The 16729-nt window shown below is 30.9% G+C and overlaps 3 protein-coding genes across 7 annotated transcripts; 1 reads left to right on the top strand and 2 right to left on the bottom strand.

Moving 5' to 3' along the window:
* Nucleotides 1-4281: 4281 nt before the first annotated feature.
* On the bottom strand, nucleotides 4282-8809 carry LOC131663873 (E3 ubiquitin-protein ligase COP1-like). 4 transcript variants are annotated; one of them, XM_058934612.1, is made up of 3 exons: nucleotides 8669-8729; nucleotides 8080-8158; nucleotides 4282-7788 (listed from the first exon to the last, which is right to left on the bottom strand). In XM_058934612.1, exon 3 carries the CDS (start codon nucleotides 7750-7752, stop codon nucleotides 5743-5745), a length of 2010 nt encoding a protein of 669 aa, XP_058790595.1. In that variant the 5' UTR covers nucleotides 7753-7788; nucleotides 8080-8158; nucleotides 8669-8729; the 3' UTR covers nucleotides 4282-5742. The 4 variants fall into 4 exon arrangements, with proteins under 4 accessions (XP_058790595.1, XP_058790604.1, XP_058790586.1 ...); XM_058934621.1 differs by lacking the exon at nucleotides 8080-8158 and having other exon boundaries at nucleotides 8669-8809; XM_058934603.1 differs by lacking the exon at nucleotides 8669-8729 and having other exon boundaries at nucleotides 8080-8607.
* Nucleotides 8654-10895, top strand: LOC131665459 (potassium/sodium hyperpolarization-activated cyclic nucleotide-gated channel 1-like). Of its 2 annotated transcripts, XM_058937340.1 has the most exons (8): nucleotides 8654-8886; nucleotides 8941-9162; nucleotides 9223-9409; nucleotides 9476-9610; nucleotides 9701-9893; nucleotides 9958-10149; nucleotides 10224-10447; nucleotides 10593-10895. In XM_058937340.1, the coding sequence occupies exons 1-8, from the start codon at nucleotides 8654-8656 to the stop codon at nucleotides 10875-10877; spliced, it is 1671 nt and encodes a 556-aa protein (XP_058793323.1). In that variant the 3' UTR covers nucleotides 10878-10895. The 2 variants fall into 2 exon arrangements, 1 of the variants encoding a protein (XP_058793323.1); XR_009302031.1 differs by lacking the exons at nucleotides 8941-9162; nucleotides 9223-9409; nucleotides 9476-9610; ... (1 more) ...; nucleotides 9958-10149; nucleotides 10224-10447 and having other exon boundaries at nucleotides 8777-8886; nucleotides 10593-10732.
* Nucleotides 10896-11596: 701 nt separating this feature from the next.
* Nucleotides 11597-13394, bottom strand: LOC131665465 (uncharacterized histidine-rich protein DDB_G0274557-like). The gene is made up of 3 exons (XM_058937355.1): nucleotides 13334-13394; nucleotides 12576-12637; nucleotides 11597-11860 (listed from the first exon to the last, which is right to left on the bottom strand). Exons 1-3 carry the CDS (start codon nucleotides 13352-13354, stop codon nucleotides 11626-11628), a joined length of 318 nt encoding a protein of 105 aa, XP_058793338.1. The 5' UTR covers nucleotides 13355-13394; the 3' UTR covers nucleotides 11597-11625.
* Nucleotides 13395-16729: the final 3335 nt, after the last annotated feature.

Here is a 16729-nt window from a genome sequence, read left to right as displayed (position 1 = left end):
AAACAACACAAACAGATATTTCCGGACATTTGGTATTTTAGCATGTAGGAAATACGTGGATATACGTTTCTGAATGAAAGTTTACGCTCTGTTGCGTGATTTAGTGACTACATCTTCAGTGAGTTAGCAAGACAGTTTGTCGAAATGATGGTTTTCTTAGAACTTTACGATTGCGGTACCTCAGACTTTATGACACTTTAATAGAAATTATCGATATCGCGTGCAGTCTCTCGAAACCGCTAGATGCCCACAGAAGCATCGGCGTGTACGCGGATATGCGGATTCTAATTGTAGCGAAGAAAGAGCGAGAAGGACAGCAAGAGTGAAGCATTAACGGGGGGTTCTCCGGAGAAAATGCCATAAGCACTCTAGAATTAGCGATACGCTAGACCGCTCGCTGATTATATTTACGTTTATAAACCCGCGCCGAAGCTGCTGTGTTTTTAGTATCTTGTTCGCTACGGCGGCTACTGCATTGACAGTAGCAACTTCAAAACTTGGTTTACTTCAGTGGCTTACTGCTCGACATACCATTCACCATGCGCTTGAGTATTGCCTTAGTGAGTATTTTATAAAAGATTTATTATTTTTTTAATATTTCAAGTTCAACTTATAAATTCGAAATATACCACCATCAGTCATTTCTAGTATACTTGTGAAAACTATTAGATTTTATTCTGTACTTGTGCAAAGAGATAACACTGCTGCGATGTCTTAAAAAACCATGTCTTTTATAAAAAAGCATAAGCAATAAACAATAAAATGTATTATTATTTATCTTCTTTTTATAGTCACATTTTGCTGTTTGTCAAGTTTCTGTCTTTCACGAAAAAAGTCAAAGTTTTACAATATTGATGAAAAAGTCTAATAATGTTTTTGAATATTGTAATATTTGGATTTACCTCAGCTTTTAAAATCACATTACTGGATCTGCAATGATATATCTTTACATACACAACTATATTTTATCTTTAGTGCATATCTGTGTCTTCTTCTTATAAAGAAGAGAATCTGACAAAGTAAAACCAGTTTATTCGTGATCTGAATAGCTGAAAGATAGTCACGTGATCCGTTGTGATAGTATATACGTTGTATAAGCTTATGAAAGATTACTGCAAATTTTCGTAGATGATTACGTGTTCGAAAAGTGTATCAGTATAGTTGGCATAAATTTAATATGAATTATTGATTTAATCAACTAACTTCAAAATAATGACCTACTAATACCTTGACAGAGGCATATATATATATATATATATTGATTGAACTTTAATCTATGCAAAAATTTAATTTTAAATAAACAAAGTAGGTAATAAAAGCTATGAATCTATTATTACGATAAAACGATTATTACGATAAAATATTGTAAATTAATTTTAGCTTTATTAAGTTACATAAAATATTAGAAAATTTTTTTGAAAAGAACTAATTATACAACCTTGAACGTTCTACACTAAAGTATGTTTACATCGTGAAGGATATAATTATAGAAAACTACTGTTTTTAGAACTTATAATACAATTTTTTCGTGTTTTTTAAACTTTTGAACGATAATTTGTCAACACAAAACTTGGTAAGATAAAAACTTAAACCTTCATTGATAACATTTAAAAATCGTGAGTGTCGACGTAACTGTTTATTTATTTACCAATAAATAATATCGTCAGCTATATCTCACATCATATCATATCCAATGCATATTGAATTTTCAATTTCGCTAATAAAACTTCTGATCTAGTCATGCATAAAAATGAATGTATAAAAAAATGATGAAAAAGATAAAAAAGATGAGTACGCAAGGCGCGCTATACATCGCTAGTATAATTAATGTAAGAACAAATTCACTCTCAGAGTCAATGAAAAATATTGATAAAACTAAAAAAATTACAGGTTGTGATTGTTTGCATTATATCAATAATAAATGGAGCTCCGACTCCTGGTGAGAAAGAATAGTAAGTAATGAAATATCAGGTTAAATTAGCGATTTTTAATTCGTAACATACGTTACGTGAAAATTGATATGATAAATATGTTTTAATATGTTTTTCACATCGTTTCAGCACACGTGTCCGTATTCACGTACCCCATCACATTCACACCCGTACCATAGTAAAGAAAGTTTATGTTCCTGTTCCAGTGAAAGAGAAACATGGAAATCATAAGTTAATCCAAGATGCTTGGTGATACCTAAATTATAACAAATCTTGATACTAATTATTGCACTGGTTGAAAAAAGGGCAAAACAACATTGAAAATACTTTGATTCCTTAATCAACTTTTAACACATATAATTTATCTCTTAATGTAACTATTACAATAAAATAGTTAATGGATAAAATTTATTTTTATAGAAAGTGGCGTCTGAATCCAAAGAAGTGAAACTAATCTTATGTCTTTTTGCACTAATGAAAAAAGCAATTTAGTAATGTTGGTTTCAAATTTTTCTTACAATTATAAATAAAAGTTTTTCCTTAATTTAAAAAAATTTATGAATCTCGATCTAAAGCTTACTTTTTCTAAATATTACTATTTTCTCTATAAAATGTCATACTTCATTTGTTTATGTCCAGAAAGCTGTAAAATAACTAATATTTATGAATGAATTAAATTACGCATAACACAAATTTTATTAAAAAGATAAACTAAACTGTAATATAAATCATACTGAAAAATATAAAAGTATTAAAAGTATTTTATTATTGCACACAATTTGTTCTTTAAAATTTTATTTATTAATTATTACTGTATATGTATTATATTAAAATAATAAAAAATATTTCTTGTTTATTGTAACACCGTTGCTAATATTGTAAATAAGAAATTAATAAAAACAACTGATATTGAGTTTTTATTATTATTACACCAGTTTATTATAGGCTTTAAAATAAAGATTAATGAAATGAAAATTAATGAAATCTTGTAACTTATGTCTTAGGAGGAAACATAACTCAATCAATATTTTTTGACTATTAACAAAATAAAGTATAAAAATTTTTCTTTTATTTGAATGCGAAATATATCAGAAGCTGTGTAGGAATGGGTTTTAGGGGATGTAATCAACAAAAATGTTTTTATGAATTTCTGTCAACTATAGTTTTGATGTCAAATGTCTCTTTGTTTATAATTTAAGACTAATTGAACACATTAACCAACTAAGTATCAAATTGATTAATAATCAATATGCAGTCATTAAAAAGACTATGTATTAAATTAAATTCATCTAAACAAACGGAAGGTAATATAGTTGATTGACTCTTTAGTTTAACTTTAACAATAAGAGATAATAAGATATTTGAGTTATAATCCCTGTAATCAATGCAGTTTGATTTAAAAATTTTATATTAAAAATTTACTATGCCATGAATAAAAATTGAAATAAAAATGAACCCTTAATGAGATATTGAAAGCTCTACATTATATATACTTTTTAATTTTGTTTCATTCATTTATTAAGTTTGTGATTCTTATTTTTAATTTCATTTATTTTATTACAGATAGGGGTATATAAAGACAAAAAGGAATCAAATCAAGATTTATAAGTAATTTATTTAACTACTATTTTGTAATATTTTTATTTAATTCTTATCTATTCAATTAGATGCATAAATATTGCTGCCTTGTTAAGTTGAAGTTATGAGTGTTATTATGAAATATTTAATAATTAGACAAACTGTATAAAATTATAATTTATGTACTAATTTAAATTCTACTGTGAAAAATTTAATTGATATTCATTTAATTTCATCATTAATTCGTATTTTATACAGTATCTCGCCTTTTATATTTATGTTAAAAATTCTTAGGTATATGATATATTTTTTTAAGGCCTCATTATTTATTAATTTTACCTTTCTTAAGAGAAGTATAAGGGTTATGAAAAGAAAGTATCAACATTCTTAATATGATGGTCTGTCACTTGTGTGATCTTTTAGAGGAAAAAATAAATGTCAATTTTACTACTCCAATAATATTGTGTTGTAAATAGAGGACCAAACCTGAAGTTGTTTTCATACAAATGAAAATTTTAAATATCTTTTATTTTTATTGTTCATAAACGTTTAAAACTACGTTGTTATTGATATTTTTTTTATTAATGCGTATAAATTTCACCTAAATTCTTAAATTTTAAAATTAATATATCGAAATTTAAAAACTGAAGAGATAACTGAGTTAATCGATAAGTTGCCTAAAATACATGTACAGAAAATAATAACTACAAATTTTAGTTTCGATTTTTATTGATCTGTCCTCCCAGCATACATTCTAACATGAACATTTTTTTAATACTATAAATACGATTTAGTTGTTTTTAAAAGTCAATATTAAAACTTGATTCTCAATATAAAAATACTTGAAAGTAATATATCGTTAATAATATGATAAAAATACGTTTAAAACATTGTTTGCTTCTTATTATTTTGTAATTTGAAGAAAGCTTTTTTTTACTCGAATTACAAAAAGTAATAAAAATTTGAAGCCTATTTCACCTTGTAAAATTATAGACAAACGTTAATATAACGTTTTAATTATTGTAATTTTCGCATCTTATAAGATGTGCATATAATTTTTATCAACATCTACATTTGATTTCTATATTATTTTAACAGTTTAAAGTTGAGATTGACAATCACAATCTACATGACAGTAAAATTCAACAATCATTAACTTCTAGCTAAGATATTATGATTACATTAGTTATTTTTATATTAATAGGACAATATTGTAATACAGGAATTTTTACTTCCTATTATTTTAAAAGTATAACATACAAAATTTAGGTTTAGCATAGAATTGTCACTACAACACAGATAACGCATTATTTTACAGAAAAAATGTTTGAAAATCATTGTAACAAATTAAAAGTGCACATAGTAAAACAATTATCGCAATGAGAAAGTTCTTTTTCTTTGTTTTCCTACATATGTGATTGTACTTGAAATATTTTTGATTCAATAGTATAGCTTTTTAATTGTATATTGACCTAGTTTAATTAAACGGATTTATGGTGAATTTGTAATATTTACTATTAATATATGTGATAGTGACTTAATTAATATTAATTTAAAAGAATAATTTTTCACATGTTTGTACAATGTAGTTATGAACTTTTCCCATTTCATAGTGAACCTGCACATCACAACTTTGGTATTTATAGTTTATCACTGAAAGGAAAAGCTGTCTCAGCTTTTCATTTTTTTATCTGTATCTAAAGAGAATGACATTTTTGTGGCATAATATTTAATAGGCCGAAGTTGTATAAGCTGCATATTTGAATAGAGTATATAGAATAGTCTATCTGATAGTTTTAGATAAAATTTAACTTTTCCTATGCTACAATTGTATCATTTTATCTAAAAATAATTTTTTTCAAAAATGAAATCATTTGTTAAGTCTTTTTGCGCTTGAAATTACTAAATTTTAAATATATAAATTTCACCTGTTAAAAAAGAGATCTTTTATTTAATCTCCATAAAGTGAAAAGAAGCAATAAAGTAATTTGTACTTATTTTGTCTAAAAATCAAATAAAAAACTGTGAAATTTACAAGTTTATATGATTATTTAGAGAATATTAAAAGATCTAATGCAAAGACAAAAAATTCTAAAGTAGATTTTATACGACTACATAGTCAATCAGTCTGTGTAACGTAATAGTGTTGTATCGATTAATATTGTTATAAAAATAATTTTTCTATATCTTATATTGCATAAAGTATTTTCGTTAGTTCTATAGTTTTTTGCTCTCATGCAAGTTCAAGTATTTTAATTATACCCTGCGAATTAGCAGCAACAACAACATTTGAATTCTGTCTCCAACATACAGCCGAAACAAATTCATTCAACTCCTCATCACGCCTCTCTTGTGTATCTAAAATACTTCTAGCAGCATCAAATTTGTATGAAAATAATTGCTTTGTCAGACCTTTGTAATAAACATATAATGAATTATTTTCTGAGCCACAAGCTACATAATCACCATCTGTAGCTAAGCCTACAAAATTCTTTTCATTAATATGACCAACAAAAGAACGTAAGCAGTAAGGATTATTAATATTCCACATTTTTAGCTGAGAATCAGTACTAGCTGATACTATTTCTTGTTCATTAACAAACTTTACATATGACACAGCCTTTTTGTGACCCTTAAATATGCAAAGAGCTTCTTTCATGCTTCTTAAGTCATAATAGTGTACACAATGATCAGCTGATCCAAATGCTAAATGACACGAGCTGCGAGGATTAAATTTAACACAACAAACATTAGCTTTAGCTTCAAGTGAGGCTACTGAGTGGTCCACGTTAAGTGACCATAATTTAACTCTAGCATCATCAGAACCAGAAGCTATTAGCCTTGTGTCAACATTATTGAAATCAATAGACCAACATCTCTTTTCATGTTCATGAAATACTTTTGTTCGTTGTCCTGTAATTGCATCCCAAATGGTTACTGTACCTTCATAGTCTGATGAAGCCAAAATACCCTTATGATAAGAATTCCAAGAAACACATGATATTTTAGAACTTGAAGTCATTTCAACACATGGATAATGAAGATCAACAATGCCTTGAATGACAGTGTTATAGTCAAACACTTTTATTCTTTTTGTAACACCTGCAATCGCAAAAAATTCATTATCTTTGTCAAATTCAATACTAGAAACTATATTAGAGGGATTAAAAATATCAGAAGAATAATTCAATGTAGCTAGTGGTTTTAACGAATTGTAGCGTGAAAATTTGACAAGATCTTCACGAAAAATGTCTAAACCAGAACTGTCTGACTCAGAAGTAGTTCCACCAAAATGTAATTCTTTGGCTCTTGAATTAAAATAACACTCAACAAAATCTTCAAAATGTGCATGCATCCTTCGACGTCGTACTGGCAAAGCAAAATTAGTTGTGTTGTACTTGTTTTGATTAGTAGGAGAATTAGACATTCTTACTGGATCTGTCTCCTCACTGGATTTCATTGTACTCGAACCAATAACATTGATTAAATTTATCATTTCTTTTCTTATAGCTTGCATATTATCTGAGTCACAATCAGATGACTTGTTAAGATCTTCAACTTTTGGACACTTTTTTTGTAAATCTTTTAAAATGTTCTCTACTTCTTGGATATCCCTTTTTATCACAACAACTTCTTTTTGCAATTGATTGTTTTGTTCTTCTTTTTGTGTTAAAAGGTGTCTTAAAAACTCATACAGAAGTTTATTTTGTGCAGCACAAGTTTCTGCCTCAAGTAATTGTTTTCTCTGAGAAAGTAATTCCAAGAGAGAATCAATATCAGATAAGCTGAGATTTGGATTTTCTGATGACAGAAAACTTCGTAAGTTTTCAGAAATGTCAATGGAAGTATCAGTTGAAAGAAATCCTTTGCCTTTACCATCTGATGCAAAGCTATGATCTAATGTGGCTATATTTTTGGCACGAGTTTTGTACTTTGCAATTAGTTCATTTAATAAAAAGTTGGGAAAAATATCTTGCTGGGTTAAATTAATATTGCATTTTGGACAGCGCCCAACTGTTTCTAATGATCTAGTTATACATCTGTAGCAAAATGTGTGTCCACACCTTGTTACATGTGCTTCTTCAATAGTTTCGAAGCAAATAGGGCACAAATAATCGCTATTTTTGTCTTCCATTGTACTATTTATTCCTTGCATGAATGTTATTATTTGTGGTCCTGTCTTGCTAACTCGCTGATGTTGCAATCCTGTACTTGTACCTGCCTCACCACCATCCGTTGACATTGTTGAAAATTGATTTGATATTCAAGATTTAAGATACTGAAAATCAACGAGTAGAGCATAAGTTTTTTATTCTTAATATATCTTACTAATTTTTGTAATTTTTCTATTAGCTCATTATTATTAATTTAAAGAAAATTTCATCTTAAATTGTACAAAGTAACCTGATATCTTATTACACCATCATCTGATACTATTGATATTGAAACACTTAAACTATAACATTGATGTGAACATAAGCAGCGACTTCTAAAAAATTAACTCAAACTAAAATACTTCAATTAAATATTATAATAATGGCTAATGTTTTAATTACAGATTCCTGCTTACATTTGAAACATTGAATGTCGGCCGTGGATTTCTCATAGCATTTTCATGAATATACATGTAGTATTTGTATTGGTCGAAGCTGAGTATTGTTAATGATAGAATTAAATCCACTTATAAGTACATAATACGTATTATAAATGATATACGATAATAATAAGACAGACAAGTACACATTCATACCACGCGTTCACAACAACAGCTAATCAGATAGACATAGTTATAGGTTATGATTGACGTCATTGAAGTGCCTTGATCATTACACACACGCCCATCATCCTATTCCTATGATTTTTATTTTTGACCATTTGATGACTAAATTAAAATGTAAAAGTAAAATACAATCTACTATTTTTATCAAAAAATGCATTTGCTCTTATCAGTTTCATGTCATAACGTATATTTTATAATAATGGTGACGTATGTGCATCATTTATAGTACGTCTACATTTTTTCTTTTTTTTTATGATTTGTCAATTAGCGTGAATATAGCTCTTGTTAATTTACGTATAGTTTACCAATACAACTTTTACAAAGACTTTTATGATATTATGGAGTAATTTAACTGTTGAAAAATATGCCAATTACTCACCGTTGCGAGTTGACTAAGACTTCTGCCTTTGAAGTGTTTGAGTCACAGCCGAAGTGTTTTTGTTGTTTGTATGACTTAATTCGACCCTGGATTACTATAAACCAAACCCATCCGAAATGCCGGCAATACCTCGTCAGTCTAGCTGCTGTAAATAAGGAAAAGACACGGCATGCATCAGTAAAACATTGGTGGACCATTCACCCATTTAGCAAAATCAGGTATGCGCAAGTTTTAGAAACATTGCCTAGATATTAATTTTATTCAATTTACAGACTCTACTGGGAATTGATAATGACAATTGTATATTTCATTGCATTCTTAACAATACCTTTTCAAATCTGCTTCGTTGTATTGGATTACAAAACAATCGATTTGGATAATTTGAATTTATTTATATACTTCTTATGCTGGATTGATATTATACTCAACTGTGTCACTGGTTTTTATAATAAGAGCAAAGACCGTATTAGTTTAGATCAAGGAGCAATATTAAAGTAATTATTTCATACAAATATTTACAAACATTTCCACAATAATGAGCACCACCTTCTTAGGAGATATTTGAAGACCTTCATGGTAATAGATGTACTTTCGTCTCTACCTTACGATCGCCTAACATTATCGTGGCGAAAAGTTCCAGGACCTGAAAATTCTCTTATAGCTACACTCATCAATCTTTTACCACTGCTGAAACTAACTCGCTATTTTACATTTAAATCTTATCTTCGACAAATATTTTTGGTAATTGGCAAATTTTTTACTGGTAGTCACTTTATTGAACGTAATAAATTTCTATTGCTTCTGCAGCATGTAGGTAACGAGAATGTTTCTTGTCAAATGCTCTTAACGTTGTTGTTATACGTGTACATAGTTCACTGGTTTGCATGTTTTTGCAACGTTACTCCTTTAATCATGATGTACGCTCAGCACGAAAGCGTTGATGTGGGTGATGTTCCTAAATTTGTGAACGATAAAAAAGCTACACTCTAACGAAATATTGTGTACTGATATTTTCAACTACACCCCACTTAGCAAAGCGAAGATAGTTGGTTGGCTACAGACGAAATTAAAGGAATTGCTCAAAGATACCGGCAAGCTCTTTTTATCGTGCTTGAAAATTTCACAGCAAGTGGCTATGGCGGAATAGAACCGCGAAGCGAGGGCCACATTACAATTTGCACAATCTTAATGATTCTTGGAAGATTGTTCGAAAGTTATATCACAAGTAAGATGAATTGTGTTGAGTTGTGATTCAATTCAACATTACTGTGATGCGTTTCTTTTGGTAGTAATGTTGATGCAGATTGTAGCCGACAGGAAATCTTCCGAGTCCAAGTACGAGCAAATTGTCAATCAGCTATCAGCTTACGCTCGGCAAAAGCAGCTTCCTGCGTACATGAAGCAAAGACTTTGGGCTTATTACCACTATCGCTTCCGAAATAGTTATTTTCGCGAGAAAAAAATTTTGATCAATTTATCAGGTTCGTACGAAATTATTATATTACGCTTTCGTTTGCTACACTCATTGTAACGAGGCATGAAAATTGAAACCAAGATGCGTTGAAAGAAGAAGTTACTTTACACGCTTGTCGGCGTCTCGTCGAGAACGTCGAAATTTTCCAAGAGCTGCCGAAAAACGTTTTAACCCAAATCGTTACTAATTTGAAGCCAGAGTTGTATTTAGAAAGAGACATGATTATAAGAGCGGGAACTCAAGGAGATTGTATGTTTTTCCTATCTAGTGGAACAGTTGTGGTTCTCACACCTACTGGAAAAGAAGTAAATTCAAAACTCGTAGATATTCCACTTTTTGTATTCGATTTCACTTATCGATGTTGAATTTTCTTCGAATTTTCTTCGATATTTTGTAATTGAATATTTCAATATAAGATCCATACAATGATTTTTTTTTAAATGTATATAGGTATGTCATTTGGAAGACGGTGCACACTTTGGTGAAGTGGCGCTACTGGTGCAGGATCAGCGTCGAGTAGCCAGCATAGTTGCTGTTGAAGTTTGTGAAGTTTATCGTCTCGACCGGAAAGACTTTCGCAAGTTTATTACAGTTTATAGCGATTTATACGCGAAAATCGAGCAAATTGCCACCGAGAGAATGCAGCGTACCGTAATGATTGAAGAACAACACAAGCGTTTCAATATGCTTGCCAGAAGAGCTACCATTGCTCTTCCGCAAATTAAAAAAAATTAGGGAAGTAGTCATGTCTAATAGAATGCTCAAAATAATATATGAATTATTCCTAACTTAAATTAATTGTTATGCTTATTAGTCATGTTTGGATGTTTTGATAACCGACTGGCATGAAATTGTATTATATTGTATGGATAGTTTCTTGATGTGCCTGTTTTGTTCGAGGGTCATGTTTATCTACTTTACATATTACAATTATAATTCCAACAATTAAATGAAATATTCATTAAAGCAACAAATTTTTTTTCTATTCAATAAATGTTATTCGAAAAAAAAATTATGCAAAAAAAAGTTATTACAGATAAAACGAATTATTTAAGAAATCAAAAGGATATGAAAATAAGTTGAAAAGCCAGTGTAAATAAAAAAGTTTTTATTAAAATATAAAACGTAAACTTCGCCTAAAAGTATATAAAAGATCATATGTACAAAATGATATACATTGCGCAGTTTCACTGATGTTTTCAGAATCTACGTATTTTGATCACTCTTTTAGCTTATTTTTTTATACTCGTAAAATATGACGGTCATTTATTATGTACTAAATTTGGCTTGTGCGTTGCATTTGTCTGTGACAATATATCAAAAAAAGAAATCTATGAATTTAAACATCTTTCTGAGGGTTCAAACGATAGTAATTAAGCAAACTCTGTAATTAAAATAATTATTTGACAACAGTATTGTAAACTAAGTTTTTTTTTCTTTTTACAACACATACCAACAAAGTAAGGTATTCTCAGTCTCATTATTAATTCCATGCGAACCACTCTTCTTCGTGACGATGTTCGTGATGATGTTTCTCATGATGAACGGGAACATGAACAGGGACGTGGACTGGGTATGGGACGGGCACGTGAACCTTCTCGTAGTGGTGCACTGGTACTTCAACTTTTTCTATGTGGTGTACTGGCACCTCTACCTTCTTAACGTGAGTGTGATGCACCGTGTGCACGTGGTAGGGCACGTGGAAGACGTGATGCTCACTGAAAGATCAATCATTTCCAGTTATAAAATCTAGAACAATTTGCCGGTGGTATGTGATATATTTTAACTCATTTTTATGAGGATTTCACGAGGATTCAATGAAAGTTAACAAGAAAGTTATGTAATTTTTTCGCCGTTTACATAAAGTAATACAGAACGTATTTCAGAATTGTGAATTGTTACTTTCTTTTATGAAACTAGTTTACACGGTTTCTGAGTGCATGCAAAGAAGTTAAAGATTCCCGTTTGTCAGCTTCGTTTAGTAATATATTACGTAAATGTTAATGCTCTGCTTACTTGAAAAAATACGGAAAGAAAAAAACTTGAATTTCTAATTAGAATTAGACAAGGTTTTTTAAATGAAAAAGAAAGCATTAAATAAATAATATGCATAGTCATAAAAAATAGTACCTATTTGAATTTGTACATTGATATATTTAGAGTTTTTTTTTGTAACCTTCGAAAATAAAAAATTAATTTTTTTAAAACGTTAAGATTTCACATAAATGTTAGTTCATGAAGTTTACTTTAGCCATCCCTTATTTATAATTCTAATGTGAATGTTTTGGCATAATTGTTCAATAAACGTTGAAATGAATATTTAAAAATAAAAAAAAAATCATTATTGAAATATTATAATATAAATATTGATCATCCCATTTGTTTGAATATCGAACTCATATTGCTATTGTATTAAAAATACAAATAACTCACTGATGATGTCCGCCTGGTGTTGGTGCGGCCATCACTGCTGTCAAAATTCCAAATACAAGAAGCTACAACCAAACGTATGATTAACTTAATTTACATCGTATACTGATAATAGTTTTTTATTGTCAAATTTATTTATATGCTTATTATTATTGTTGTTTCAAGAACAACATTCATTTTGAACGCTGTTGAGGTACGCTAGATCAGTAGGTATGCATATTTATTATTATTTAAGAGAGTCACTTTTTGATACCTTTTTTTATTCCTCATAATAATAAAACTATCTGAAATGAATGATTTTAGGACTCATTAAAAAAATTGGGTTTTTTAATTCAGCAGCCATTGTAAAAAATTATTCTTGTTATTCTTATGATACGGAAAGCGCGAACTTGAAGAATTTACTCCAAAATAAAATGTATTATGTCTACTGAAGAAAAACGCATGTAAATAATGTACCGTCGGCCGCACTAGAAATAGAAATGTAGTTATCAACTTTTTGGTTTAATTTCTCTTTAAGCGTGACAGATATTCGTGCAGATTGTGCGAGATGTTTCAAACGAAAATATAAAAAAATGCTGTTTTTTTTTCTTAAATGAAAATTGATTTCAATCATCACGAATCCGTATTAAACTTTCATAGAAACACGTTATACGATCAGCCATGCTCGATTGCAAAAATTGAAGAAAAGTTCACTGCACTTTCACTTTATCAAGCACAAAATAAAAAATTGAAAAAAAAGTGAAATAGAAAGTAGTACTCACAGCTAGGGTGTAAGAGTACATGTTAACGAAAAAGCGCTTGGTTGCGTTACAAACGTTACTAGCAAATGCCGAGGCGATTCTGACTTGACGCTGACTGGAGCTTTAAGCTTTATAAAGGCGCAGCGAACAGAGTGTGGGGTATTACGCGTACAGGGGGCGGCGGCGCACGCCGAGGGACTCGTTGCAGCATGGGGCCCAGTGTGCCTGTCTCTCTTACGGACGAAAGTGGGGAAACGCATTTTGTCTCTGCTTCTCTCTTACGCGGAGAGGGGCTGTTACTTACGTAAAACTATTAGTGCTGGGCCGGTAGTCGTACTATAAATTATTTGAAAGTATCGCAAGCACTTTTATCACAAGTCTTTTGGTTGAAAATAACGTAGTTGCAATAATTGTAATTTGTGTGAAATAGTATTGCAACGATGGAACTGACGTTAGACAGCGTAGCGGTGAATTTAAATTTGCTCGAATAAACACAGTCAGGTGTGACTCGAGAGTGTCCATAATTTCCGGACAGCGAATTCACTAGAAGCTTCAAAGTAAAAGCGCTCTTAGCTTCATGCAGACGCTGTCCAGTCTTTTGCTTCCAGATGTTTGTCATATTTACGGTTCGTTAATCTCGTGTACCCCGTACAAAATAGCTTTCATGGCTCAATTAATTAGTAGTAATAGACATATTTATGCGGTCGTCTTCTACTCATTAGCGGTTTTTTACAGTCGTCTTTAACCCAATTATACGTGGGACTGATATAAATTTGTTCTTATTAAATAGATGCTCTATAAGCATTTTAAAATGTATAATGTCAGGTACAGGTTTTGCCAGCTTTATTCTGTTATATTCGTTGAGAACTCGTATTAACATTTCCAATTCTCTCTTTCTCTTTCTCTCTTTCTTTCTTTTACTCTCTTACCGATTCCAACTTTTCTCGTGTAAATGTATTTTTTCGCAGATAGGTGTATTTACGTATTTTGCTTATTAACTCGTCAACTATTACAATCAATGTTATATAACATCTATATTCACATGAAATCTGTATAAGGAAATAATATTGAATGAAATTTCTTATTGTCACTTATTTGTATATACTGACAAGCACTTGCTTTGTTTAAAATGTTTACAAATTTACATACATTAATACAAAATGTTGCATTTATAGCATTCATTTATTCGAACATAAACTTTAACATCCTCATTCGTAAACCTATTTGAATTTTATTTGTAATATTAGTTTTAGTTACTTTGTAAAAGTTTCTACACTGTTATCTTTGCATAATACAACAAGAAAAATGAAAAAATGATTGAAAAACTGTAATTTACTGTGCACATTTACGAAGCATCCTTTTATTCTTATAGCTCTATATTCGGAAAGGATAAGCAACGAGAAATGTAACGGTTTTTATTATCTGAGCGCCACACGTATAATTCAGATGTTGAAACTCAAAGTGAATTAATATGATCGGCAGTTTAGCACAAGGAAGTGAAATTTCCCGCGATCGACGTGATAAAAACGAACTACTGAAATGTGTTAGAGCGATCGCAAAGTTGTAGAGTTGAAAACAGACTCAAATGATAAGAAGCTACATTAAGTGGAAATGTTATTTTATTTCGCAAAGATATCTATATTCAAAACGAGCGTTTTTTAGAAAACATAGTTCGGCAACATGGACTATATTTTTGCAGCTGCGTTACGTGCGGTTTCAATTCTCTCTTTCTCTCTCTCTCTCTCTCTCACGTTACAAAATTTCACTGCCTCGCTCGCGACACTGCCGCTGCTGCGATATCTTCCGCCACGAGATTATCGTTTCACCGGAACTCAAGACTACTTATTTGAACGATATAAAATATACCAAAACGATCCGCGCGTCCGCACGGTGAAAACTAGAGCATAATAATGCATTTGTTTTTTTTCTTTCATTGGAATTAATTAGGCATTTCGTAAGCGTGAAATTGCCTTCCTTTTTCGGAAAATCCTTATAATTGCTAGATCAAAAAGTCGTTTCGTTTAGTCAGAGATTAATTAAGTGCTGCTTCGAGCAAATCCTTCTAGTCTGCAATGTAAAAGCATACCGGAAGGTACTTGCCGTGATAGACATGGGTATACGTAAAGAGAAGCTAACTCTAACTTTGCTATTTAAAATATTTGCAGTGTATATAATTACTGTTTTATAGTTAAGAGATTTCTCTCTGAATAGCCAAATTATGCCATATGTCAAAATCGAAGTAGCGTACGTGATATACTTTAACTAGCTGCGTGGAAAATCCTACATTACAACAGAATATCACTCGAGCGGATGCACGCGTACTGTATTTTTATATTTCGCGTCATTATAAGTTTCACATATAATTATTGCATAATATGAGGCAACTTTCATTATCTGTGGCCAAAAACCTGCGATAGTGGTGCAAACTACCCTAAATTATAAAAATTTTATAATTGCGAAGTTTCACAACGTAGCTCTAATTATATCATATTATAAAATTAACTTTTGCGAAATGTCTTTAATGTCATTTTCGATTTGTTTGTCGTAGTCGTTTATAATTTTTGATGAATAATCATTGTGCTTGATTTCGACTCTGAGTAGCAACCATCATTAATAAGTAAATAAAAACAGCTATTCTAACGGAATTTATTCCGACAAATGTAAAGTATATGCTTATTAAATGAAATGACAGATCGAGTCTTACATCAATTTGCTTTTAGCTGTGAGTATTATAGGAAGTAAATTTCATATCGAATTGAATTTAACATTAGCCGCACACTAACTGACTGTGAAAGGATATCAAATGGAGTAGGATACGCTTCGCTCGATCGGAAAATAACAGGTTGGGGAATGAATTTCCACGTGGCAAAGGCAAAACAGCGCCGCGGCGACGCTAAAATAGTCGGTTACAGGTTGTCGCAAAGCGCTACTCTCCTACGTAAGCCAATCGCGGCCATGGACTTGGCTGCGGAATATCGTTTACATTGCGCTGCACTTGCATAGTCTCGCGCTTGCTTTGCCGCACGTTATCGATCCTTTATAGACAAAAACAGAGACGGAGGATAAGGCTAACGGCCGATCCTTGCCGCGCCGCAAATGTAAATCGATCATAAAGGGAGAAAGTGTTTCGTAACGCGCGGGCGTGTGTTTTGCAAAGAGGAAACCGAGCGTGCATTCGTATCCTCGCTTCCTATCCTATATACGTATACAAAAACTTTCTTTACATTCGAATTATTTACCGCTGGGTCATGTACGGAACAACGTCAAAATTTGGTAACTTGACCTAGATAATTATGGACCTCATCAACTTTGTCACTGCGAGGTGTAACCGACAATTCCCGTTTTATTATTGTGTCAGAAAGTTAACCGGTTACGCGACGCCCCCTTTCAATTAAAAAAGAGCATGGTCTATTAAAG

Source organism: Phymastichus coffea, unplaced genomic scaffold (assembly GCF_024137745.1).
Source record: "Phymastichus coffea isolate CEN01 unplaced genomic scaffold, Cenicafe_Pcof_1.1 PCOF00003, whole genome shotgun sequence".
Classification (NCBI taxonomy): domain Eukaryota; kingdom Metazoa; phylum Arthropoda; class Insecta; order Hymenoptera; family Eulophidae; genus Phymastichus; species Phymastichus coffea.
This window is presented reverse-complemented; position numbering and strand designations above follow the sequence as displayed.

What these genes read in the sequence shown, in the direction of transcription:
- LOC131663873 (XM_058934621.1), bottom strand. Translation starts at nt 7,752, where the DNA reads ATGTCAACGGATGGTGGTGAGGCAGGTACAAGTACAGGATTGCAACAT.
- LOC131665459 (XM_058937340.1), top strand. Translation starts at nt 8,654, where the DNA reads ATGCCAATTACTCACCGTTGCGAGTTGACTAAGACTTCTGCCTTTGAA. An exon ending in ATCTTCGACAAATATTTTTG is followed by an intron (nt 9,410 to 9,475) that starts GTAATTGGCAAA and finishes TTGCTTCTGCAG; the next exon opens with CATGTAGGTAACGAGAATGT. An exon ending in AATTTTGATCAATTTATCAG is followed by an intron (nt 10,150 to 10,223) that starts GTTCGTACGAAA and finishes ATTGAAACCAAG; the next exon opens with ATGCGTTGAAAGAAGAAGTT.
- LOC131665465 (XM_058937355.1), bottom strand. Translation starts at nt 13,354, where the DNA reads ATGTACTCTTACACCCTAGCT. An exon ending in TGTACTCTTACACCCTAGCT is followed by an intron (nt 12,638 to 13,333) that starts GTGAGTACTACT and finishes GTTTGGTTGTAG; the next exon opens with CTTCTTGTATTTGGAATTTT. An exon ending in ACACCAGGCGGACATCATCA is followed by an intron (nt 11,861 to 12,575) that starts GTGAGTTATTTG and finishes TTGATCTTTCAG; the next exon opens with TGAGCATCACGTCTTCCACG.